General features: G+C 45.5%; 1 protein-coding gene across 2 annotated transcripts in view; it reads right to left on the reverse strand.

Annotated features, from left to right (window-relative positions):
* Positions 1-27,345, reverse strand: part of LOC121539167 (neuroligin-3-like) — a 343,557-nt gene that overhangs the window by 91,853 nt on the left and 224,359 nt on the right. For both annotated transcript variants that reach the window (XM_045206887.1, XM_045206888.1), the window contains one exon: positions 7,371-7,556. In XM_045206887.1, coding sequence (XP_045062822.1) covers positions 7,371-7,556 — 186 coding nt within the window. The remainder of the gene's footprint in view (positions 1-7,370; positions 7,557-27,345) is intronic.

Consider the following 27,345-nt stretch of genomic DNA (forward strand, 5'->3'; position numbering starts at 1 on the left):
GCACCACTGGCTTGTTGCGAGGGGCAGGAACGGGCCGTCGGCCGGGCGACACACCACTGGCCTGGTGCGAGGGACAGGAACAGGCCGGACCGGGATGCGAAGGCAGACTGGAGGTCTGGAGTGGAGAGCTGGCACAACCCGTCCTGGCTGGCTGCCCACTTTCGCACTACACGTGCGGGGCGCTGGCACAGGACGCACTGGGCTGTGCACGCGCACTGGCGATACAGCTTGTAGAACTGCCGCAGGATATGCGGGACCGAGGAGGCGTACTGGAGACCAGGAGCGTTGAGCCAGCACACCCCATCCTGGCTGGATGCCCATCTTCGCACGGCACGTGCGTGGTGCAAGCACAGGACGTACAGGACTGTGCCGGTGCACTGGCGACACAGTACGTAGCTCCGCATAACATGGAGCTACGTACGCCTTCTCGCGTGAGTACGGGGAGTTGGCTCTGCTCTAACCCTATGCTCCGCCAACCACCCTCTTAGCCCCCCCCCCCCAACATTTTCTTGGGGCTGTCTCTCGGCTTCTTCCTCGACCGGCTTACTCTGTGCTGCCGTTGCTCCTCTCCTGCCTGGGCATCTACCTTTGCCGGTCCTTTCCCCCGCAAATATCTCCTCCCATGACCACCATTTGCCCACCTGTGACATGGCAATTCACTCTTCCTGGGCACGCTGCTTGGTCCTCGTTTGGTGGGATCTTCTGTCACGATCGTTGATGAACGGGTCAGACCAAGGCGCAGCGTGATATACGTACATGTTTATTTAAATGAATAAACAACCAACAAAACAATAAACAAACAAAACGTGAAGTCCAAGGCAGCACAGCACAACATACCTTAACACGGAACAAGATCCCACAACCCACTAGTGCCAATTTGCTGCCTAAGTATGGTCCCCAATCAGAGACAACGAGCTACAGCTGCCTCTGATTGGGAACCCAAAACCAACATAGAAATACACATAATAGAACACCAACATAGAAATCACCTAACATAGAACATACACACCCTGACTCAACATTTAAGCGTCCCCTGAGTCAGGCGCGACAGGTGTGGAAACCTGTTTCATCTCTAGTATTTCCTGTCGCTTTCAGGAAGGAAGGCCCACTTCAGTGTGAAACTTCACGTAATTACACGAGAGAGAGAGAGAGAGAGAGAGAGAGAGAGAGAGAGAGGAGAGAGAAAAGAGACAGAGAGACAGAGAGACAGAGAGAGAGAGCGATAGAGTAGGGGAAATGTGATTGCTGTTGGTAACTCCTCACAAGAGGCCCTGTCATGATGGAAAGCTTCCTACTTCAATTACCAACCATCTCACTAGTTTCACTCTGTTCTGCTTTATCTGGTCAAACTGAGTACTAGCGCATCACACATTTCTATTCAAGAGGCAACAAACTGCAGCAGCCCCGGTAATATCCAATTTAGAAAGGAGGATATGACGCTACATGGAGCGTAGCATTATGGAGGCTGAATAAAACATGCATTTATGGTAAAAATTATATCGGAAGCAATGCAGTCGTCATTTATCTGAAGGGAAACCAATGCAATTAGTAATGCTTTAATGCCAATTAGAAACACAAAACGCACAGACAAAAACTGTGTCCTGTAATTGGAGAAATGCAAAATGCAGAAAGCAAAAACCTGGTCCTTTAATGGACATCAAAGCAGTGGTGCTGAAATGACCTCTTTATGAATGTATGGTGGTGGTCGCCTTCATCATAAAGCCAAGCAAGGAATTCCCAGTTGGTAAAAATAAAATTATGGTAATGATTGGTTTACTTTCCTTATTATCCCTTCCTTCCTTCCTTCCTTCCTTCCTTCCTTCCTTCCTTCCTTCCTTCCTTCCTTCCTTCCTTCCTTCCTTCCTTCCTTCCTTCCTTCCTTCCTTCCTTCCTTCCTTCCTTCCTTCCTTCCTTCCTTCCTTCCTTCCTTCCTTCCTTCCTTCCTTCCTTCCTTCCTTCCTTCCTTCCTTGACGATCTGCCATGTAACGTGTTTCTGTGTATGGTCCTTCCTCATTTGTAGCATTACATGGCGAATGCATAAAAATTGCTTAACCCTAGCCCTAACCCTAACCTTAATCCGTACCTTCATCTTTATTCTAAACCTAACCCTAACTGTAACCTTAGCAAGAGGCTGCTTATCAACAGATAGAGCATCTACAGATTGACTTTCCGGACTATCCAGAAAAAGTGGGACCTTGCTATAGTATTTCCTATATAACAAGCTACCTAATATCAAAATCAAATCAAATCAAATTTTATTGGTCACGTACACATTTTTAGCAGATGTTATTGTGGGTGTAACGAAATGATTGTGTTCCTAGCTCCAACAGTGCAGTAGTATCTAACAATTCACAACAATACACACAAATCTAAAAGTAAAAGAATGGAATTAAGAAATATATACATATTAGGACGAGCAATGTCGGCGTGGCATTGACAGAAATACAGTAGAATAAAATACAGTATATACATATGAGATGAGTAAAGCAGTGTGTAAACATTATTAAAGTGACTAGTGTTCCATTATTAAAGTGGCCAGTGATTCCATGTCTATGTATACAGGGCAGCAGCCTCTAAGTTGCAGGGTTACTCAACCGAGTGGTAGCCGGCTAGTGATGGCTATTTAACAGTCTGATGGCCTTGAGATAGAAGCTGTTTTTCAGTCTCTCGGTCCCAGCTTTGATGGACCTGTACTGACCTTGCCTTCTGGATGATAACGGGGTGAACAGGCCGTGGCTCCGGTGGTTGATGTCCTTGATTATCTTTTTGGCCTTCTTGTGACATCGGGTGCTGTAGGTGTCCTGGAGGGCAGGCTGTGTGCCCCCGGTGATGCGTTGGGCAGACCGCACCAACCTCTGGAGAGCCCTGCGGTTGTGGGCGGTGCAATTTCAGTACCAGGCGGTGATACAGCCCGACAGGATGCTCTCAATTGTAAAAGTTTGTGAGGGTCTTAGGGGCCAAGCCAAATTTCTTCAGCCTCCTGAGGTTGAAGAGGCGCTGTTGCGCCTTCTTCACCACACTGTCTGTGTGGGTGGACCATTTCAGTTTGTCAGTGATGTGTACGCCGAGGAACTTGAAGCTTTCCTCCTTCTCCACTGCGGTCCCGTCGATTTGGATGGGGGCGTGCTCCCTCTGCTGTTTCCTGAAGTCCACGATCAGCTCCTTCGTTTTGTTGACATTGAGGGAGAGGTTATTTTCCTGGCACCACTCTGCCAGGGCCCTCACCTCCTCCCTGTAGGCTGTCTCGTCATTGTTGGTAATCAGGCCTACTCCTGTTGTGTCGTCTGCAAACTTGATGATTGAGTTGGAGGCGTGCGTGGCCACGCAGTCATGGGTGAACAGGGAGTACAGGAGGGGGCTGAGCACGCACGCTTGTGGGGCCCCTGTGTTGAGGATCAGCGAAGTGGAGGTGTTGTTTCCTACCTTCACCACCTGAGGGTGGCTCGTCAGGAAGTTCAGGACCCAGTTGCATAGGGTGGGGTTCAGACACAGGGCCCGAGCTTAATGATGAGGTTGGAGGGGACTATGCTGTTGAAGGCTGAGCTATAGTCAATGAACAGCATACTGACGGAGGTATTCCTGTTGTCCAAATGGGATAGGGCAGTGTGCAGTGCGATGGCGATTGCATCGTCTGTGGATCAGTTGGGACGGTAAGCAACTTGAAGTGGGTCTAGGGTGTCAGATAAGGTAGAGGTGATATGATCCTTAACTAGCCTCTCAAGCACTTCATGATGACAGAAGTGCTACGGGGCGATAGTCATTTAGTTCAGTTACCCTTGCTTTCTTGGGTACAGGAACAATGGACATCTTGAAGCAAGTGGGGACAGCAGACTGGGATAGGGAGAGATTGAATATGTCCGTAAACACTCCAGCCAGCTGGTCTGCGCATGCTCTGAGGATGCGGCTAGGGATGCCGTCTGGACCAGCAGCCTTGGGAGGGTTAAGACGCTTAAATGTCCTACTCACGTCGGCCACGGAGAACGAGAGCCCACAGTCCTTGGGAGCGGGCCGCGTCGGTGGCACTGTGTTATCCTCAAAGCGGGCGAAGAAGGTGTTTAGCTTGTCTGGGAGCAAGACGTCGGCGTCTGCGACGTGGCTGGTTTTCCCTCTGTAATCCGTGATTGTCTATAGACCCTGCCACATACGTCTTGTGTCTGAGCCGTTGAATTGAGACTCCACTTTGTCTCTGTACTGACATTTTGTCTGTTTGATTGCCTTACGGAGGAAATAACTACACTGTTTGTATTCGACCATATTCCCAGTCACCTTGCCATGGTTACAGTAAATGCGGTGGTTCGCGCTTTCAGTTTTGCGTGAATGCTGCCATCTATCCACGGTTTCTGGTTTGGGTAGGTTTTAATAGTCACAGTGGGAACAACATCCCCTATACACTTTCTGATGAACTCAGTCACTGTGTCCGTGTATACGTCAATGTTATTCTCAGAGGCTACCCGGAACATATCCCAGTCCGCGTGATCAAAACAATCTTGAAGCATGGATTCCGATTGGTCAGACCAGCGTTGAATAAACCTTAGCACGGGTACTTCCTGTTTGAGTTTCTGCCTATAGGAAGGGAGGAGCAAAATTTTGTTGTGATCTGATTTGCCGAAGGGAGGGTGGGGGAGGGCCTTGTAGGCATTTCGAAAGGGGGAGTAGCAGTGGTCGAGTGTTTTACCAGAACGAGTACTACAGTCAATGTGTTGATAGAACTTCGGTAGCGTTTTCCTCAAATTTGCTTTGTTAAAATCCCCCGCTACAATAAATGCGGCCTCAGGACATGTGGTTTCCAGCTTGCATAAAGTCCAATGTAGTTCCTTGAGGGCCGTCGTGGTATCGGCTTGAGGGGGAATATACATGGCTGTGACTATAACTGAAGATAATTCTCTTGGGAGGTAATACGGTCGGCATTTGATTGTGAGATATTCTAGGTCGGGTGAACAAAAGGACTTGAGTTTCTGTATGTTTTCACAATCACACCATGAGTAGATAATCATGAAACATACACCACCGCCCTTCTTCTTTCCGGAGAGTTCTTTATTCCTGTCCGCGCGATGTACTGAGAACCCAGCTGGCTGTATGGACGGGGACAGTATATCCCGAGAGAGCCATGATTCTGTGATGCTCATACAGCTTGCCGTGTCAATCAAGATGTACACAAGGTCCAGGAACTATTAAAGGCTGTATAAATACATAACATCATGTGTTAGCATACACACACACACGCACGCTCGCACGCACACACGCACACGCATGCATGCACACGCACGCACGCACGAACACACACACACACAACCCAGCATGCATCCGTCCATCATGTTAGAAAGCAGTTAAGAGTAGCATGACCTATACACATCCCATCCTGTGTGTGTGTCTGTGTGTGTGTGTGTGTGTGTCTGTGTGTGTGTGTGTGTGTGTGTGTTGTGTGTGTGTGTGTGTGTCTGTGTGTGTGTGTGTGTGTGTGTGTGTGTGTGTGTGTGTGTGTGTGTGTGTGTGTGTCTGTGCTAGCATACTGCCACAGCCTCATCTCCTTAATGAGCTCCATTACAGGACATACAGGACTATGAAGGATGTCCACCACTAGCTGGGTTAACTACACCACCTCTCCTATTAAGCAACAGGTCCATCATGGACAGTTAATCTCCATTGAGTGGTTGAGGCATGAACAACAAACATCTGTCATGATTGGATTGTTCCATTATACAGGGGGAGGGAGGGAGAGGGGGGGGGGGGGTGTCTCTGGATACTGGATATCCACTTTACCCCCCGAGTATCTCCGAATAACAAATCCCAAAAGCAGTTATCTCAGTAAATCAACTGTAAACCAGATACTCATGAGAGTACTCAGATGAAACCCAATACCAAACCCCTTTCTTAAATCTATGCAGGTGGGTGCCCACTTTCTAAAACCACTAAGTAAATACACATTTAACAACAGAAATCCATAAATCCAAGTAAAGACCAAAAATTGTACTGAACAAAAATATAAATGCAACATGTAAAATGTTGGTCCCATGTTTCATGAGCTGAAAAAAAAGATCCCAGAAATGTTCCATACGCACAAAAAGCGTATTTCTCTCAAATGTTGAGCTTGGTTTACATCCCTGTTAGTGAGCATTTCTCCTTTGCCAAGATAATCCATCCACCTGACAGGTGTGGCATATTAAGAAACGGATTAAACAGCATGATCATTACACAGGTGCACCTTGTGCTGGGGACACTAAAAGGCCACTTTATAATGTGCAGTTTTGTCACACAACACAATGCCACAGATGTCTCAAGTTTTGGCATGCTGACTGCAGGAATGTCCACCAGAGCTGTTGCCAGAGAATTGAATGTTAATTTCTCTACCAACATCGTTTTAGAGAATTTGGCAGTATGTCCAACTGGCCTCATAATCGCAGACCATGTGTATGGCGTCGTGTTGGTGAGTGGTTTGCTGATGTCATCGTTCTGAACAGAGTGCCCCATGGTGGCGGTGGGGTTATGGTATGGGCAGACATAAGCTACGGCCAACGAACACAATTACATTTTATCGATGGCAATTTGAATGTGCCATTCATCCACCGCCAACACCTCATGTTTCAGCATGATAACGCACGGCCCCATGTCGCAAGGATCTGTACACAATTCCTGCAAGCTGAAAATGTCCCAGTTCTTCCATTGCCTGCATACTCACCAGACATGTCACCCATTGAGCATGTTTGGGATGCTCTGGATCGACATGTACGACAGCGTGTTCCAGTTCCCACTAAAATCCAGCAACTTCGCACAGCCATTAAAGAGGAATGGGACAATATGCCACAGGCCACAATCAACAGCCTGATCAACTCTATGCAAAGGAGATGTGTTGCGCTGCATGAGACAAATGGTGCTCACACCAGATACTGACTGGTTTTGTGATCCACGCCCCCACCTTTTCTTTAAAGGTATCTGTGAATAACAGATGCATATCTGTATTCCCATTTTTTACATTTACATTTTAGTCATTTAGCAGACGCTCTTATCCAGAGCGACTTACAGTTAGTGAGTGCATACATTTTCATACTGGCCCCCCTGGCCCCCGTGGGAATCGAACCCATAACCCTGGCGTTGCAAACGCCACGCTCTACCAACTGAGCTACACGGGGCCAGGGGGGCCAGTCATGTGAAATCGATAGATTAGGGCCTGATGAATTTATTTCAATTGACAGATTTCCTTATATGAAATGTAACTCAGTAAAATGTTTGAAATTGTTGCATGTTGGGTTTATATTTTTGTTCAGTGTAAATACCCACTAAATACCAGACTTTCTCAACTGATTCTGACACAGAGCCATCCAATACCTAATCCCTCCATCCCATTCCAGTCATGGACAGAGTGTGTTCCTACCTTCAGAGTGGTGTGAGAGGGTAAGCAGGCTGACGCAGGACGCTCCTATCCCAGATCCAAACACTGTGATACGGTTGGAGTCTCCTCCGAAGTATCCAATGTTCTCACTGATCCACCTCAGAGCCTGGATCTGGTCCAGTAGGCCGTAGTTCCCCTTAGCTGCCTGGTCCCCTGTAGAGAGGAACCCTGCAACAGACACAGAGGATACAGGGTTAGTCAATGATGTAATACTAACAGGGATGCAATTGTGTTTCCCAAAAGTAGGTTGAGGTTGATTCCTTTTGGGTCACAGGTTAAGACTGGATGCCTGGTTGAGGTTGATTCCTTTTGGGTCCCAGGTTAAGACTGGATGCCTGGTTGAGGTTGATTCCTTTAGAGTCCCAGGTTAAGACTGGACGCCATAATAAGTATATAGGTTATAGGTTGAGAGCTTTTGTGAAAGAGCACAGTTAGAAAGATATGGCATATAGAGGCAAACCGGATGGACATCATGAAAATGATCGGAGAGGTTGAGGGTAGAGGAAGTTCAGGAGTAAAAACAAACAAAATAGAATTATTGTAAAATTGACTGTGTCCATAAAATGTATATAGTATGTACAGTGGGGGGGAAAAAGTATTTAGTCAGCCACAAATTGTGCAAGTTCTCCCACTTAAAAAGATGAGAGAGGCCTGTAATTTTAATCATATGTACACGTCAACTATGACAGACAAATTGAGGAAAAAAAATCCAGAAAATCACATTGTAGGATTTTTTATGAATTTATTTGCAAATTATGGTGGAAAATAAGTATTTGGTCACCTACAAACAAGCAAGATTTCTGGCTCTCACAGACCTGTAACTTCTTCTTTAAGAGGCTCCTCTGTCCTCCACTCGTTACCTGTATTAATGGCACCTGTTTGAACTTGTTATCAGTATAAAAGACATGTGTCCACAACCTCAAACAGTCACACTCCAAACTCCACTATGGCCAAGACCAAAGAGCTGTCAAAGGACACCAGAAACAAAATTGTAGACCTGCACCAGGCTGGGAAGACTGAATCTGCAATAGGTAAGCAGCTTGGTTTGAAGAAATCAACTGTGGGAGCAATTATTAGGAAATGGAAGACATACAAGACCACTGATAATCTCCCTCGATCTGGGGCTCCACGCAAGATCTCACCCCGTGGGGTCAAAATTATCACAAGAACGGTGAGCAAAAATTCCAGAACCACACGGGGGGACCTAGTGAATGACCTGCAGAGAGCTGGGACCAAAGTAACAAAGCCTACCATCAGTAACACACTACGCCGCCAGGGACTCAAATCCTGCAGTGCCAGACGTGTCCCCCTGCTTAAGCCAGTACATGTCCAGGCCCGTCTGAAGTTTGCTAGAGTGCATTTGGATGATCCAGAAGAGGATTGGGAGAATGTCATATGGTCAGATGAAACCAAAATAGAACTTTTTGGTAAAAACTCAACTCATCGTGTTTGGAGGACAAAGAATGCTGAGTTGCATCCAAAGAACACCATACCTACTGTGAAGCATGGGGGTGGAAACATCATGCTTTGGGGCTGTTTTTCTGCAAAGGGACCAGGACGACTGATCCGTGTAAAGGAAAGAATGAATGGGGCCATGTATCGTGAGATTTTGAGAGAAAACCTCCTTCCATCAGCAAGGGCATTGAAGATGAAACGTGGCTGGGTCTTTCAGCATGACAATGATCCCAAACACACCGCCCGGGCAACGAAGGAGTGGCTTCGTAAGTAAGGTCCTGGAGTGGCCTAGCCAGTCTCCAGATCTCAACCCCATAGAAAATCTTTGGAGAGAGTTGAAAGTCCGTGTTGCCCAGCGACAGCCCCAAAACATCACTGCTCTAGAGGAGATCTGCATGGAGGAATGGACCAAAATACCAGCAACAGTGTGTGAAAACCTTGTGAAGACTTACAGAAAACGTTTGACCTGTGTCATTGCCAACAAAGGGTATATAACAAAGTATTGAGAAACTTTTGTTATTGACCAAATACTTATTTTCCACCATAATTTGCAAATAATTTCATAAAAAATCCTACAATGTGATTTTCTGGGTTTTTCTTCTTCTCATTTTGTCTGTCATAGTTGACATGTACCTATGATGAAAATTCAGGCCTCTCTCATCTTTTTAAGTGGGAGAACTTGCACAATTGGTGGCTGACTAAATACTTTTTTCCCCCACTGTATAAGCTGGAAGTAGAGGCATAAGCATTGGGGATTGGAAGTGATGCAGACAATTACATTGATGGAAGTTACAATCTATCTGTAATATTAAAGCTGATCTACCCCCTAAAAAAAATAAAAAAGTGGATGCCTGTTGAGGTTGATTCCTTTAGGGTCCTGGGTTAATAATGGACGCCTGGTTGAGGTTGATTCCTTTCGGATCCTGGGTTAAGAATGGACGCCTCGTTGAGGTTGATTCCTTTAGGGTCCTGGGTTAAGAATGGACGCCTGGTTGAGGTTGATTCCTTTAGGGTCCTGGGTTAAGAATGGATGCCTGGTGAGGAATATTATTTTTGTTGACTCTACTTGGTTACTAGGTCCAAAAGTAAACTTGGTTACTCCAAAAGCTTGAGGTGGGTCATCAAGAACAACGAAAGGTTGTGAATCACTGGTGTAGAGTATGTTGTCTGTTGTACCATGTGAAGTTTCAGGATAACAGGGACCAAATTAACTGACATTACAGTGTTTCTACAAAGTCAAGGTAACTTGCTACAAACCCAAAGTAACTTGCAAAGACCACATATCCCCCTCCCCCTCCATCTCATCTCTCTCACCCCATTCCTCCCCTCTACCCCATCCCTCCACCCCTCCACCCCTCCCTCTACCCCACCCCTTTTAGCCCAAACAATCAAGCTCTCCGGCTCTCCAGTGAGATCCTGACTTATTGGAGTACAAGATTGTTGCTAAAATAAAAGGGCTGTGTGACCACATGTCATCTCTACACTATGGGAAATCAATGTTGAGCCTCCCTGGATGGTCACATATCACCCTGTCTATCGACCCACCCATGATGAGAACCATATATATCTATGAATGCTGTTCTGAGAGAAAAGGCAGGGGAGATGGAAGCTAAGAGGGCCTGAATAATGTAAATGTACTAGAAATGTTCCCTCATAAATCATGACCTCTTTAGTGTAGGCCTTTATTTAAACAAAAACAAAACTGTTTTTTGTACTTCATGATTGAAATGTTCTGATGTTCAGAGATTTTACGACAGGATATAGAACATGAAGTAGAAATTATGAGTAGAATTGCTTTATGTTAAATAAACTATATACAGTATACAAAAGTATGTGGACACCCCTTCAAATTAGTGGATTAGGCTATTCCAGCCACACCCATTGCAGACAGGTGTATAAAATTGAGCGCACAGCCATGCAATCTCCCTAGACAAAATTGGCAGTAAAAATGCCTTACTGAAGAGCTCAGTGACTTTCAACGTGGCACCGTCATAGTATGCCACCTTTCCAACAAGTCAATTCATCAAATTTCTGCCCTGCTAGAGCTGCCCCAGTCAACTGCAAGTGCTGTTGTTGTGAAGTGGAAATGTCTAGGAGCAACAACGGCTCAGCCGCGAAGTGGTAGGCCACACATGCTCACAGAACGGGACCGCCGAGTGCTGAAGCACGTAAAAAAAATGGTCTGTCCTCGGATGCAACACTCACTACCGAGTTCCAAACTGCCTCTGGAAGCAATGTCAGCACAATAACTGTTTGTCGGAGCTTAGTGAAATGGGTTTCCATGGCCGAGCAGCCGCACACAAGCCTAAGTTCACCATGCGCAATGCCAATCGTCGACTGGAGTGGTGTAAAGCTCGCCACCATTGGACTCTGGAGCTGTGGAAATGCGTTCTCTTGCGTGTTCTTTGGCGGATGCCAGGGGAACGCTACTTGCCCCAATGCATAGTGCCAACTGTAAAGTTTGGTGGAGGAGGAATAATGGTCTGGGGCTGTTCTTCATGGTTCGGGCTCCTTAGTTCCAGTGAAGAGAAATCTTAATGCTACAATATACAATGACATTCTAGACGATTCTGTGCTTCCAACTTTGTGGCAACAGTTTGGGGAAGGACCTTTCCTGTTTCAACATGACAATGCCTCCATTCACAAAGGGAGGTCCATACAGAAATGGTTTGTTGAGATCAGTGTGGAAGAACTTGACTGGCCTGCACAAAGCCCTGACCTCAACCCCATCGAACACATTTGGGATGAAATGGAACGCTGAACGCGAGCCAGGCCTAATCGCTCAACATTAGTGCCCAACCTTACTAATGCTCTTGTGGTTGAATGGAAGCAAGTTCCCCCAGCAATGTTCCAACATCTAGTGGAAAGCCTTCCCAGAAGAGTGGAGGCTGTTATAGAAGCAAAGGGGGGACCAACTCCATATTAATGCCCATGATTTTGGAATGAGATTTTCCATGAGCAGGTGTCCACATACTTCTGGTTATGTAGTGTATATCCAGAAATATCCCACTATGATATTCATTTGAGTCATGGTACTAAATCCTTCAGCTATAGTGCCTTGCAAAAGTATTCATCCCCCTTGGCGTTTTTCCTATTTTGTTGCATTGCAACCTGTAATTTAAATGAATTTTTATTTGGATTTCATGTAATGGACATACACAAAATAGTCCAAATTGGTGAAGTGTAATGAAAAAAATAACTTGTTAAAAAAAAGTCTAAAAATAAATAACGGAAAAGTGGTGTGTGCATATGTATTCACACCCTTTGCTATGAAGCCCCTAAATAAGATCTGGTGCAACCAATTACCTTCAGAAGTCACATAATTAGTTAAATAATGTCCACCTGTGTGCAATCTAAGTGTCACATGATCTGTCACATGATCTCAGTATACCTGTTCTAAAAGGCCCCAGAGACTGCAACAGTACAGATCAGGGTTGGGTTATAAAAAAATATCTGAAACTTTGAACATCCCACGGAGCACCATCAAATCCATTATTCAAAAATTGAAAGAATATGGCACCACAACAAACAAGCCAAGAGAGGGCCGCCCACCAAAACTCATGGACCAGCCAAGGAGGGCATTCATCAGAGAGGCAACAAAGAGACCAAAGATAACCCTAAAGGAGCTGCAAAGCTCCACAGCGGAGATTGGAGCATCTGTCCATAGGACCACTTTATAGCCGTACACTCCACAGAGCTGGGCTTTACGGAAGAGTGGCCAGAAAAAGCCATTGCTTGAAGAAAAAAATAAGCAAACACGATGTGGGAGACTCCTCAAACATATGGAATAAGGTACTCTGGTCAGATGAGATTAAAACCAAGCTTTTTGGCCATCAAGGAAAACGCTATGTCTGGCGCAAACCCAACCTCTCATCACCCCGAGAACACCATCCCCACAGTGAAGCATGGTGTTGGCAGCACCATGCTGTGGGGATGTTTTTCATCGGCAGGGACTGGGAAACTGGTCAGAATTGAAGGAATGATGGATGGCGCTAAATACATGGAAATTCTTGAGGAAAACCTGTTTCAGTCTTCCAGCAGGACAATGACCCTAAGCATACTGCTAAAGCAACACTTGAGTGGTTTAAGGGGAAATATTTAAATGCCTTGGAATGGCCTAGTCAAAGCCCAGACCTCAATCCAAACCAATTGAAGAGTGGTTTTGAGGGCAAAGACCACACACCCAATAAGTATTGATTTGGGGGGGGGGTGAATAGTAGCAAAGTCTTTTGTTTATTTTGTTGTTCACAAGAAAAAAATATTTTGCATCTTCAAAGTGGTAGGCATGTTTTGTAAATCAAATTATACAAACCCCCCAAAAATCCATTTTAATTCCAGGTTGTAAGGCAACAAAATAGGAAAAATGCAAATGGGGGTGAATATTTTCGCAAGCCACTGTAACTATCATACCCACCCAAAATGCTAACCTCCCTTGTTATTATGATGGTGAGAGGTTAGCATATCTTGGGGGTAATATAGAGCTGATGACTGGGGTTAGGAGGCTATAGGAGATGTAGTGTAGTATAGAGCTGATGACTGGGGTTAGGAGGTTATAGGAGATGTAGTGTAGTATAGAGCTGATGACTGGGGTTAGGAGGTTATAGGAGATGTAGTGTAGTATAGAGCTGATGACTGGGGTTAGGAGGTTATAGGAGATGTAGTGTAGTATAGAGCTGATGACTGGGGTTAGGAGGTTATAGGAGATGTAGTGTAGTATAGAGCTGATGACTGGGGTTAGGAGGTTATAGGAGATGTAGTGTAGTATAGAGCTGATGACTGGGGTTAGGAGGCTATAGGAGATGTAGTGTAGTATAGAGCTGATGACTGGGGTTAGGAGGTTATAGGAGATGTAGTGTAGTATAGAGCTGATGACTGGGGTTAGGAGGTTATAGGAGATGTAGTGTAGTATAGAGCTGATGACTGGGGTTAGGAGGTTATAGGAGATGTAGTGTAGTATAGAGCTGATGACTGGGGTTAGGGAGGCTATAGGAGATGTAGTGTAGTATAGAGCTGATGACTGGGGTTAGGAGGTTATAGGAGATGTAGTGTAGTATAGAGCTGATGACTGGGGTTAGGAGGTTATAGGAGATGTAGTGTAGTATAGAGCTGATGACTGGGGTTAGGAGGTTATAGGACATTAAGGTAATATAAGGCTGATGATGATATGTGATGTCAGAAATGTCACAACTAGATAGATTATTAAGATATAGTTAATACCAATTAGAGGCTCGGAAGCAATTTAAAGGTCATCATAAACATTATGACGGAACCCACAGCAATATGCATCTTTATCTGCATCTGATTGAGTTTTCAATCTCTTTCAATCTCCCTGTGTTGAATATCCAGCTAGTTAAATATGCGCGGTTCGGATCTCTTTCTATCTCTCTGTTTTGAATATCCAGCTAGTTAAATATGCAGGTTGGGTCTCTCTTTCAATCTCCCTGTGTTGAATATCCAGCTAGTTAAATATGCAGTATTCAAGCCAATGGCCGCCAGTGTATGATGCGATGCAGCATCTAAACCAACAAACAATCCTGGCCATTAGAATACAGAGAAAATCTGGAGATAGAACTCTATATATTACCCAAACTAGGCTGACAGACCCTAACTCGCCGTGTGCAGCATTAAAAAATACATTTAATATAGCCAATGGTTATGTTTTAATTGAAAAGGTGGCAGCAATTTTTTTTTCTTCTTTAGAAAGCAATTAAGGTAATTGTTTTTATGCAACAGCCATTTGTGAATTTATGTTCAGTGAGGGGGGAAGGCTGTTGTGTTGTTGTGCTTAAAGAGATATTTGTCTTATTTTCTGTTTACAACGTTTATGTATTATTTAATGTCGTTACCGTTGATTGAAGCTTTGGTGGTGATGTTAGTCAACAGACTACCCTCATTCTGCTCTGTGTCTGGCTGTATGAAATGGAAACTAACTAACAACTTGATGGGAAGAAGACTATTCCTCTACTGTATCTGTATCTGTATCAATATACAGTTGAAGTCGGAAGTTTACATACACCTTAGCCAAAAACATTTTTAAACTCAGTTTTTCACAATTCCTGACATTTAATCCTAGTAAAAATTCCCTGTCTTAGATCAGTTAGGATCACCACTTTATTCAAGAATGTGAAATGTCAGAATAATAGGAGAGAGAAGGATTTATTTAAGCTTTTATTTCTTTCATCACATTCCCAGTGGGGTCAGAAGTTTAAATACACTCAATTAGTATTTGGTAGCATTGCCTTTAAATTGTTTAACTTGGATCAAACGTTTCGGGTAGCCTTCCACAAGCTTCCCACAATAAGTTGGGTGAATTTTGGCCCATTCCTCCTGACAGAGCTGGTGTAACTGAGTTAGGTTTGTAGGCCTCCTTGCTCGCACACGCTTTTTCAGTTCTGCCCACACATTTTCTATAGGATTGAGATCAGGGCTTTGTGATGGCCACTCCAATTCCTTGATTTTGTTGTCCTTAAGCCATTTTGCAACAACTTTGGAAGTATGCTTGGGGTCATTGTCCATTTGGAAGACCCATTTGCGACCAAGCTTTAACTTCCTGACTGATGTCTTGAGATGTTGCTTCAATATATCCACATAATTTTCCTTCCTCATGATGCCATCTATTTTGTGAAGTGCACCAGTCCCTCCTGTAGCAAAGCACCCCCACAGCATGATGCTGCCACCCCCGTGCTTCACGGTTGGGATGGTGTTCTTCGGCTTGCAAGCAACCCCATTTTTCCTCCAAACATTACAATGGTCATTATGGCCAAACAGTTCTATTTTTGTTTCATCAGACCAGAGGACATTTCTCCAAAAAGTATGATCTTTGTCCCTATGTGCATTTGCAAACTGTAGTCTGGCTTTTTTATGGTGGTTTTGGAGCAGTGGCTTCTTCCTTGCTGAGTGGCCTTTCAGGTTATGTCGATATAGGACTTGTTTTATTGTGGATATAGATACTTTTGCACCGGTTTCCATCTTCACAAGGTCCTTTGCTGTTGTTCTGAGATTGATTTGCTCTAGGAGACAGAACGCGTCACCTTCCTGAGCAGTATGACGGCTGCGTGGTCCCATGGTGTTTATACTTGCGTACTATTGTTTGTACAGATGAACGTGGTACCTTCAGGAGTTTGGAAATTGCTCCCAAGGATGAACCAGACTTGTGGAGGTCTACACATTTTTTTTGGAGGTCTTGGCAGATTTATTTTAATTTTCCCATGATGTCAAGCAAAGATGCACTGAGTTTGAAGGTAGGCCTTGAAATACATCCACAGGTACACCTCCAATTGACTCAAATGATGTCAATTAGCCTATCAGAAGCTTCTAAAGCCATGACATAATTTTCTGGAATTTTCCAAGCTGTTTAAAGGCACAGTCAACTTAGTGAATGTAAACTTCTGACCCACTGGAATTGTGATACAGTGAATTATAAGTGAAATAATATGTCTGTAAACAATTGTTGGAAAAATGACTTGTATCATGTACAAAGTATATGTCCTAACCGACATGCCAAAACTATAGTTTGTTAACAATACATTTGTAGAGTGGTTGAAAAACTAGTTTTAATGACTCCAACCTAAGTGTATGTAAACTTCTGACTTCAACTGTAGTTGATCATCTCCCACTAAATGATCCTGTCCTCTTATCCTGAGGCTACATATTGAACAAGTTTGACATCTCTAATTTCTTTCAGTACCCTCTTCAAAACTATTTTGGATCTAGCAGATGATCCAAACATGTTTCAGCAGTGTGTGGGTAGGAGCCCATGGGTAGTGTAACCCTGTGCTCTAATCTGGGACCAGCCTATGGAGACCTGTAACCCTTTGCTCTAATTTGGGACCAGGCTATGGAGACATGTAACCCTGTGCTCTAATCTGAGACCAGCCTATGGAGACCTGTAACCCTGTGCTCTAATCTGGGACCAGCCTATGGAGACCTGTAACCCTGTGCTCTAATCTGGGACCAGCCTATGGAGACCTGTAATATTTTGCTCTAATCTGGGACCAGCCTATGGAGACCTGTAACCCTGTGCTCTAATCTGGGACCAGCCTATGGAGACCTGTAACCCTGTGCTCTAATCTGGGACCAGCCTATGGAGACCTGTAACCCTGTGCTCTAATCTGGGACCAGCCTATGGAGACCTGTAACCCTGTGCTCTAATTTGAGACCAGCCTATGGAGACCTGTAACCCTGTGCTCTAATCTGGGACCAGCCTATGGAGACCTGTAACCCTGTACTCTAATCTGGAACCAGCCTATGGAGACCTGTAATCTTTTGCTCTAATCTGGGACCAGCCTATGGAGACCTGTAACCCTGTGCTCTAATCTGGGACCAGTTTATGGAGACATGTACCATTTTGCTCTAATCTGGGACCAGGCTATGGAGACCTGTAACCTTTTGCTCTAATCTGGGACCAGGCTATGGAGACCTGTAACCCTGTGCTCTAATCTGGGACCAGGCTATGGAGACATGTAACCCTTTGATCTAATCTGAGACCAGGCTATGGAGACCTGTAACCTTTTGCTCTAATCTGGGACCAGCCTATGGAGACATGTAACCCTTTGATCTAATCTGAGACCAGGCTATGGAGACCTGTAACCTTTTGCTCTAATCTGGGACCAGCCTATGGAGACTTGTAACCCTGTGCTCTAATCTGGGACCAGGCTATGGAAACCTGTAACCCTTTGCTCTAATCTGAGACCAGGCTATGGAGACCTGTAACCTTTTGCTCTAATCTGGGACCAGCCTATGGAGACCTGTAACCCTGTGCTCTAATCTGGGACCAGCCTATGGAGACCTGTAACCCTGTGCTCTAATCTGGGACCAGCCTATGGAGACCTGTAGCACTTTGCTCTAATTCACAATTTTTTCTTTCCTTATATTTTCCAAATACATAACATCACCACTCTGTAAAATAACATCTCTGACCAAGGCTATACATCCCTGGGCCCTAACATGATTAAGAAGTGAAATGAGCTGTGTATTTGCAACAAGGCTGTGTGAGTAATCACATTACACATTTTACAACCTAATCATCATGTTGATAAGTGTATTAAGGCTCCTCTCTTTTTCTCAACCAATTGTTTTCACAAGGGAAACATGTGTTTACATTGTCAAAGCAAATGAAGTAGAAAATTAACAAAAGTGAAATAAACAATAAAAAAAGTTCCAAAAGAATAAAGACATTTCAAATGCCACATTATGTCTTTATACAGTGTTGTAACAATGTGCAAATAGTTAAAGAACAAAAGGGAAAATAAATACATATGGGTTGTATTTACAATGGTGTTTGTTCTTCACTGGTTGCGCTTTTCTTGTGGCAACAGGTCACAAATCTTGCTGCTGTGATGGCACACTGTGGTATTTCACCCAATAGATATGCAAGTTTATCAAAATTGGATTTGTTTTTTAATTCTTTGTGGATCTCTGTAATCTGAGGGAAATATGTGTCTCTAATATGGTCATACATTTGGCAGGAGGATAGGAAGTGCAGCTCAGTTTCCACCTCATTTTGTGGGCAGTGTGCACATAGCCTGTCTTCTCTTGAGAGCCAGGTCTGCCTACGGCGGCCTTTCTCAATAGCAAGGCTATGCTCACTGAGTCTGTACATAGTCAAAGCGTTCCTTAAGTTTGGGTCAGTCACAGTGGTCAGGTATTCTGCCACTGTGTACTCTCTGTTAAGGGCCAGATAGCATTCTAGTTTGCTCTGTTTTTTTGTAAATTCTTTCCAATGGTCTAATTGTGTTGCTGTCCTGGGGCTCTGTGGGGTCTGCTTGTGTTTGTGAACAGAGACCCAGGACCAGCTTGCTTAGGGGACTCTTCTCCAGGTTCATCTCTCTGTAGGTGATTGCTTTGTTATGGAAGGTTTGGGAATCGCTTCCTTTTAGGTGGTTGTCGAATTTAACGGCTCTTTTCTGGATTTTGATAATTAGCGGGTAGCGGCCTAATTCTGCTCTGCATGCATTATTTGGTGTTTTACGTTGTACACTGAGGATATTTTCTCTCTGGCCTCATAGCATAATGGTACGTGTGTAAAGTAATGGTGGGGGGAAAGAGGGGTGTGGAGGAGGGCGTGAGGAGAGGAGTGTAGGGGTGAGCGGAAGGAGCAGGGAGGATCTGGGAACGGAGGAGGAATGGGGAAGAGGGCTGAAGATGGAAGTCAAGCAGACAGATGGAGAGAATAAACGGGATGAGGAGAGGAAAGAGGAGGAGGAGATATAGGAGAAAGGGGGAGGAAGAGGGAGAGAGGAATAACATTGATGATGCAATGAAAAGTCCTCTCTCTCTCTCTCTCTCTCTCTCTCTCTGTCTCTCTCCTTCTCTCTGGAGCTGCCAGCTAACGGCTAACAGGCTGTCTGTGTCCCCTTTCTCCTCTAGGACCACCCCCCCCCTGTCTTTCTCTCTCTCTCACTCTCTCTCTCTCTCCCCCTCCCTCCCTGTCTGGGGAAGAAAAGACCCACACAGTGATTGCCTTGACAGCCCCCTAAGAATCCCCCACAACATAACAGAGTTCCAACTTCCCGCCAGCCAGCCCAGCAAACTACTGAATAGGAGCCTCAGGGATGTGGATGGAGGGAGGGAGGTTAGGGGTCCACCCTCCACACATAAAGAGGCAGTGTGTGGGGCATGGAGATGAGCAGACCAGAGGAGAGGACACCCCCCACCCGGCAGGACCATCACCCAGGATAAAGCATTCTCACAGAGGACACCCCCCACCCGGCAGGACCATCACCCAGGATAAAGCATTCTCACAGAGGACACCCCCCACCCGGCAGGACCATCACCCAGGATAAAGCATTCTCACAGAGGACACCCCCCACCCGGCAGGACCATCACCCAGGATAAAGCATTCTCACAGAGGACACCCCCACCCGGCAGGACCATCACCCAGGATAAAGCATTCTCACAGAGGACACCCCCCACCCGGCAGGACCATCACCCAGGATAAAGCATTCTCACAGACGACACCCCCCACCCGGCAGGACCATCACCCAGGATAAAGCATTCTCACAGAGGACACCCCCCACCCGGCAGGACCATCACCCAGGATAAAGCATTCTCACAGACGACACCCCCCACCCGGCAGGACCATCACCCAGGATAAAGCATTCTCACAGAGGACACCCCCCACCCAGCAGGACTATCACCCAGGATAAAGCATTCTCACAGAGGACACCCCCACCCGGCAGGACCATCACTCAGGATAAAGCATTCTCACAGACGACACCCCCCACCCGGCAGGACCATCACCCAGGATAAAGCATTCTCACAGAGGACACCCCCCACCCAGCAGGACTATCACCCAGGATAAAGCATTCTCACAGAGGACACCCCCCATCCGGCAGGCCCATCACCCAGAACAAAGCATTCTCACAGAGTGTTTTCTCTTCTCTCTCGTTTCGGTCAGGAATTCCGAAAGACATTCTGAAAAACAGGATGTGTGAAGGGAAGGGAGGGTGGGTAGGATCTGAATGAAGGTAATTCCCATTTGGATGAATGTACAGTTCCTCTGTTTACAGCTCACTGACCAATGACATGACGAGAGAGAGAGAGAGAGAGAGAGAGAGAGAGAGAGAGAGAGAGAGAGAGAGAGAGAGAGAGAGAGAGAGAGAGAGAGAGAGAGAGAGAGAGAGAGAGAGAGAGAGAGAGAGAGAGAGAGAGAGAGAGAGAGAGAGAGAGAGAGAGAGAGAGAGAGAGAGAGAGAGAGAGAGAGAGAGAGAGAGAGAGAGAGAGAGAGAGAGAGAGAGAGAGAGAGAGAGAGAGAGAGAGAGAGAGAGAGAGAGAGAGAGAGAGAGAGAGAGAGAGAGAGAGAGATTCTTTATAGACGATTGAACACTGAAGCCCATTCACCCTCTCTGTCTCTTCCCCTGTTTCCTGTGAAAAGAAAAAATACAGAAAGAAAGACTGGAGGACAAAGATTGTGAAAACAAGCTAGCTGTGTCACATCTGGTTTCTCTTTTAATTGTCATCTCTCTCATATAGACGCTGAAAAACATCCTGTCCTAGCTGAGTGAATGTAACATGGGACGACCTCTCTAACCAGTCAATGGTCAAAAGGAAGGCATTGATCCCAATAGACCTTGTTACAGATAAAACATTAAAGGAATATCTGGCAGCCATGCACAGAAACAAAGTTCCTATCTTTGTGAAGGTCTATTCAGCATCTCAAGGACCTCACTGCTCTACAATAGATTAATTCCTACAATTGAATTATAGGCTCCTCAGCATCAATTGCAGCTCTTTGCTAAAAATCTGGACAGATTGTATCATAGTGCTGCTATAGATGCAGTCAGCCATACAGTACAGTTCATACCTAGTATACTCAGTAACATAGTGTGTGGTACTATAGCTATATCCCTCTCTGCAGTGCATCACCTGACTGTTTAAGACGCAGGGAGGATGCCATCTACCACACACACTGAGCTGAGACACACACAAACACACACACGCACGAACACACACACACGTTTGTTTTACTATCCTTGTGGGGACCAAACAATTGATTCCCATTCAAAATCCTATTTTCCCTAACCCTAAACCTAACCCCTAACCTTAACCCCAAACCCCCAAACCCCCAAACCCCCAAACCCCGGCGAAATGTTCCCACTTGGCCGTGTTTTCCTTGTTTTACTATCCTTGTGAGGACTTCTGGTCAGCCTTGTGAGGACTTCTGGTCAGCCTTGTGAGGACTTCTGGTCAGCCTTGTGAGGACTTCTGGTCAGCCTTGTGAGGACTTCTGGTCAGCCTTGTGAGGACTTCTGGTCTCCACAAGGATAGTAAATCCCAAAATATACACGCATGCACACACAAACACACACATAAAACACACACACACACACACACACACACACACACACACACACACACACACACACACACACTGAACCCACTCACATGGAAAATCTGGTTGTGTGCAACAAACCGTCATGTAATAGAAATGTCACGGGGAAACGTGGGCGATCATCTGACAACACACACACACACACATCCAGATCCCTGAAAGACCACAGTGTTTTCAGAGAAACAGAGGGGATAAAAACACAACATATAAATGTATTTACTCACTAACTGTAAGTCGCTCTGGATAAGAGCGTCTGCTAAATGACTAAAATGTAAAATGCAATGTAAAATGTAATACATCTGAGTGTTGCCTGCAGTGTGTTGCCGGGGGCATGTTGCCAGGGGGGTTTTACCGGGGCCTGTTGCCGGGGTGTGTTGACGGGGCCTGATGCCGGGCGGCCTTTCGCCACTTGTTTGTTGTCCCTGGCTGTGACTTTGGGACTGTTTAATCTGATTGAGTGACATGTCCCTGTGGCCATGGTATCAGTCCATGCTGGTCAAGGGCTCCGGAACATGGTGTCCTTGTGAGGCTGGATGAAACTACAAATGAGCAGTTTGCATAATACAAATAAATAATAATTTAAATTTAATAAGATAAACTACATGACTAAATGTATGTGGACACCTGCTCGTCCAACATCTCATTCCAAAATCATAGGCATTAATATGGAGTTGGTCCCCCTTTTGCTGCTATAACAGCCTCCACTCTTCTGGGAAGGCTTTCCACTAGATGTTGGAACATTGCTGCGGGGACTTGCTTCCATTCAGCCACAAGAGCATTAGTGAGGTCGGCACTGATGTTGAGCGAATAGGCCTGGCTCACAGTCGCCGTTCCAATTCATCCCAAAGGTATTCGATGGGGTTGAGGTCAGGGCTTTGTGCAGGCAAGTCAAGTTCTTCTACACCGATCTCGACAAACCATTTCTGTATGGACCTCGCTTTGTGCATGGGGGCATTGTCATGCTAAAACAGGAAAGGTCCTTCCCCAAACAGTTGCCACAAAGTTAGAAGCACAGAATCGTCTAAAATGTAATTGCATGCTGTAGTTTTAAGATTTCCCTTCACTGGAACTAAGGAGCCCAAACCATGAAAAACAGCCCCAGACCATTATTCCTCCTCCATCAAACTTTATAGTTGGCACTATGCATTGGGGCAGGTAGCGTTCTCCTGGCATCCGCCATACCCAGATTCGTCCATCGGACTGCCAGATGGTGAAGCATGATTCATCACTCCAGAGAACACGTTACCACTGCTCCAGAGTCCAATGGTGGCGAGCTTTACACCACTCCAGCCGACGCTTGGCATTGCGCATGGTGATCTTAGGCTTGTGTGTGGCTGCTAGGTCGTGGAAACCCATTTCATGAAGCTCCGGACGAACAGTTCTTGTACTGACGTTGCTTCCAGAGGCAGTTTGGAACTCGGTAGTGAGTGTTGCAACCGAAGACAGACGATTTTTACGTGTTACGCTTTTCAGCACTCGCCGGTCCCGTTCTGTGAGCTTGTCTGGCTTACCACTTCACGGCTGAGCTGTTGTTGCTCCTAGACGTTTCCACTTCACAATAACAGCACTTACAGTTGACCGGGGCAGCTCTAGCAGGGCAGAAATTTGCTGAACTGACTTGCTGGAAAGGTGGCATCCTATGACGGTGCCACGTTGAAAGTCACTGAGCTCTTCAGTAAGGCCTTTCTACTGCCAGTGTTTGTCTACAGAGATTGCATAGCTGTGTGCTCAATTTTATTCACCTGTCAGCAACGGGTTTGGCTGAAATAGCCGAATCCACTCATTTGAAGGGGTGTCCACATACTATTGTACATATAGTGTAGGTATGGCACTGAGCAACACTCAATCAATCACAAATCAGCCTTAGTAGCTGTCTGCTTTCTTACCCTTTCTGTCTCTCTCTCTCTCTCTCTCTCTCTCTCTCTCTCTCTCTCTCGCTCTCTCTCTCTGCCTCTGTCTCACTCTCTCTCTCTGCCTCTCTCTCTCTCTCTGTCTCTCTGTCTCTCTCTCTCTCTCTTTCTCTCTCTCTCTCTCTCTCTCTCTCTTTTCTTTCTCTCTGAGACATTGGCTTGTCAGCGACAGGGAAATACTTTTACGCTAAGTGGTGGTTTGCACAGCTGTGGGGAGGAAGCTCAGCCCTGCCCTAGCCCTGCACTGGGTACTCCTGGGGTGGAGAACAGGGAAGAAACAGAGGCGTCCCAAATAGCACCCTATGCCTGTATAGTGCACTACTTTTGACAGGGGGCCGGTAGGGCTCTGATCAAAAGTAGTGCACTACATAGGGAATAGAGTGCCGTTTGGGATGCCGACCGAGAGACTGAACAGAACAGACTTTCTGTTAGAGTGAGAGTGACTGACTGCTGCTTTGGATCCACATGTAATAACACCAGAGGTGATGAAATAAAGGCTTCACAGTTTCACTGATTTGGCTGAATCCCACATGGATCTATCTTAAAGTGGATACATTCCATTGGATTCTCCTCCTCCCACTATGGACCTATTGTTCCCATCAAAAGAAAAACTCCTAACAGAAACTGTCTCCGAATATTTTCAAGCTAAAAATAACATAATAAGTCCTATTACATTCTACTACGTGCACCACTCCCCAATAAATTAATAAAAGAAGCAGCATCTCAGAAGTAGCTACAGTATCTTTCTGCCAACAGTGGTCGCCAACACATTTCTCAATACAAACATGTACAATCTAGACATCAAGTGTGATGATGCCATTTGTGGGCGTGATTGGGTAAAGTTTGGCCATCCCCAAGTCTTCCAGTGACACACACACCACACACGCACACATGCACCCGTACACACACACACACACACACACACACACACACACACACACACACACACACACACACACACACACACACACACACACACACACTCACACACACACAGGATATCAGAGAGATAGGACGTATCAAAGACAGATCAGCAGAGGGGAGTCTAAGGTCACCATGTTGAGTAGCAAAAAAGACCAAGCTGCTCTCCTCTACTCAGGTCTCTCTCTCTTTCTGTCTCTCTCTCTCTGTCTCTCTCTCTCTGTCTCTCTGTCTCTCTCTCTCTCTCTCTCTGTCTCTCTCTCTCTCTCTCTCTCTCTCTCTCTCTCTCTCTCTCTCTCTCTCTCTCTCTCTCTCTCTCTCTCTCTCTCTCTCTCTCTCTCTCTCTCTCTCTGTCTCTCTCTCTCTCTCTCTCTCTCTCTCTCTCTCTCTCTCTCTCTCTCTCTCTCTCTCTCTCTCTCTCTCTCTCTCTGTCTCTCTCTCTCTCTCTCTCTCTCTCTCTCTCTCTCTCTCTCTCTCTCTCTCTCTCTCTCTCTCTCTCTCTCTCTCTCTCTCTCTCTCTCTCTCTCTCTGTCTCTCTTTCTCTTTCTCTCTGTTACTGTCCCTCTCTCTTTCTCTCTCTCCTCTGCTCTCTCTCTTTACTTGTCTCTCTACAGTCTGGTGGTAATGAGTGAAGTCTGAAGCATCATAGTTCAGGAGAAACAATAAATATAAAGCATCTCTCCATAGTGTTATTCTCCATTACCGTCACACCGCCCTGGTGTTTGGTGTTCATTTTCGACATTTGTATTAATTAGTGAAATGTCATCATTCATTTTAATTCTGAATAGCTACGTTGTGTGGATAAACACCTGTTTTCCTCAGGCTCAGAGTAGCGGTGTGTGTGTGTGTGTGTGTGAGTTCTTAGCATTGTGTGTGTGAGTGTGTGTGAATGGGCAGTGTGTGTGTGAGTGTGTGTGAATGGGTATTGTGTTTGTGAGCGTGTAGACAATGTGTGTGAGTTTGTGTAAATACTGAAGCTAAAGTGGTGTGTGTGATTGCAACAGGCAGTGTGTAAAAGTACATGGTCGGGGAGGGCCGGCTCCATTGCGTCGCATGCTGTGTGTGTTCAGGGAAGACCAGCCGGCGTGCGTTGCGCTGTGGTTCTGTGGCCGTGCAGTGATGTCACCATGACAAATGGGTCAGCCATGTTGGCTGAGACACAACATCGCCTCTCATTTCAATAAGTTCCTAGCACTGCCACCAGCCACCAGCTCTCCTCCCCACCCACCCACCCACCACCCCCCACATACACATCGCAGGTTACAAACACACACACACACACACACACACACACACACACACACACACACACACACACACACACACACACACACACACACACACACACACACACACACACACACACACACACACACACACACACACACACACACACACACACATTCACATACACACACACACACACACACATGAAGGTACACATACACACACACACATACACACACACACACACACACACACACACACACACACACACACACACACACACACACACACACACACACACAATAGAGAGAACCCCCTACCTAACTAGTCAGTGATCCATAGGAAGAGCTTATTTAATTAATCTTCCCTCAATTACCACAGCAACACTTTCACTTTCCATCCCAACAGCCAGCTAATTATTACCATATCAGCCAAACACAGTGACTGTGTCAAATGGCACCCTACTTCCCTATAGGATATTACTTTTGACCAGGGCCCAAGTAGTGCACCATGCAGGGAATATGGTTTGGGATGTAGAGATTGACTCTGGGGCTGCTCTCTCAGCAGGCTGCACAGACCTACTGTATTAATATTATCAGCCAAGCATATTGACTATGGCTGCTCTCTCAGCAGGCTGCACAGACCTACTGTATTAATATTAATCAGCCAAACATATTGACTATGGCTGCTCTCTCAGCAGGCTGCACAGACCTACTGTATTAATATTAATCAGCCAAACATATTGACTATGGCTGCTTTTTCAGCACGCTGGCTGGCAGTCACAAACACACACCACATCTGTGTATTTGTGAAGTGGACTGGGCAGCGTTCACATGTTTTTCTCCCAACATCAATTTTGTGAAGTGAAATTTCATGAAATGATCCCAATATGAGCAGTCATTTGGGGTAATGTTAATAGCCTGCGTTTAAACCATCCAATATCAAAACATATGAGCTGAAATGAGCAGCAAACACACGCATCATGAAAAGAGATGAAGCCTCATTATGGTTTTAAAGGTCATATCACCAGTCGTGATAAATGTGGTTTAAGAGGACTTCCCCTCTAACCTGAACGGATAATCATGATTTAACAGGACTGACAAGTCTAGAAACATGGTTTAAAAGGCATCTAGAACTACAGAAGTGTCACGCCCTGGCTCTGGGACTCTGTTATGTTGAGCCAGGGTGTGTGGTTTCTATGTGTTTTGTGTGCTAGGGTTATTATCTAGTTATTTTGTGTCTATGTTGGCCGGTGTGGTTCTCAATCAGAGGCAACGTGTATCAGCTGTTGCTTGTTGTCTCTGATTGGGAACCATACTTAGGCAGCCTGTTTTCCAGTGTGTTGTGGGATCTTGTTCCGTATGGTTTGTATTGTAACCAAGGACTTCACGTTTCGTATCGTTTGTTGTTTTGTTCGTGTGGTGTTCTCTAATAAATAAAGGATGTTCACTTATCACGCTGCGCATTGGTCCACTTCCTCCGACGATCGTGACAGGAAGCTGGTTTAAAAGGCATCTAGAACTACTGAAGCTGGTTTAAAAGGCATCTAGAACTACTGAAGCTGGTTTAAAAGGCATCTAGAACTACTGAAGCTGGTTTAAAAGGCATCTAG

This window comes from Coregonus clupeaformis, chromosome 3 (assembly GCF_020615455.1).
Source record: "Coregonus clupeaformis isolate EN_2021a chromosome 3, ASM2061545v1, whole genome shotgun sequence".
NCBI classification, from domain to species: Eukaryota; Metazoa; Chordata; class Actinopteri; order Salmoniformes; family Salmonidae; genus Coregonus; species Coregonus clupeaformis.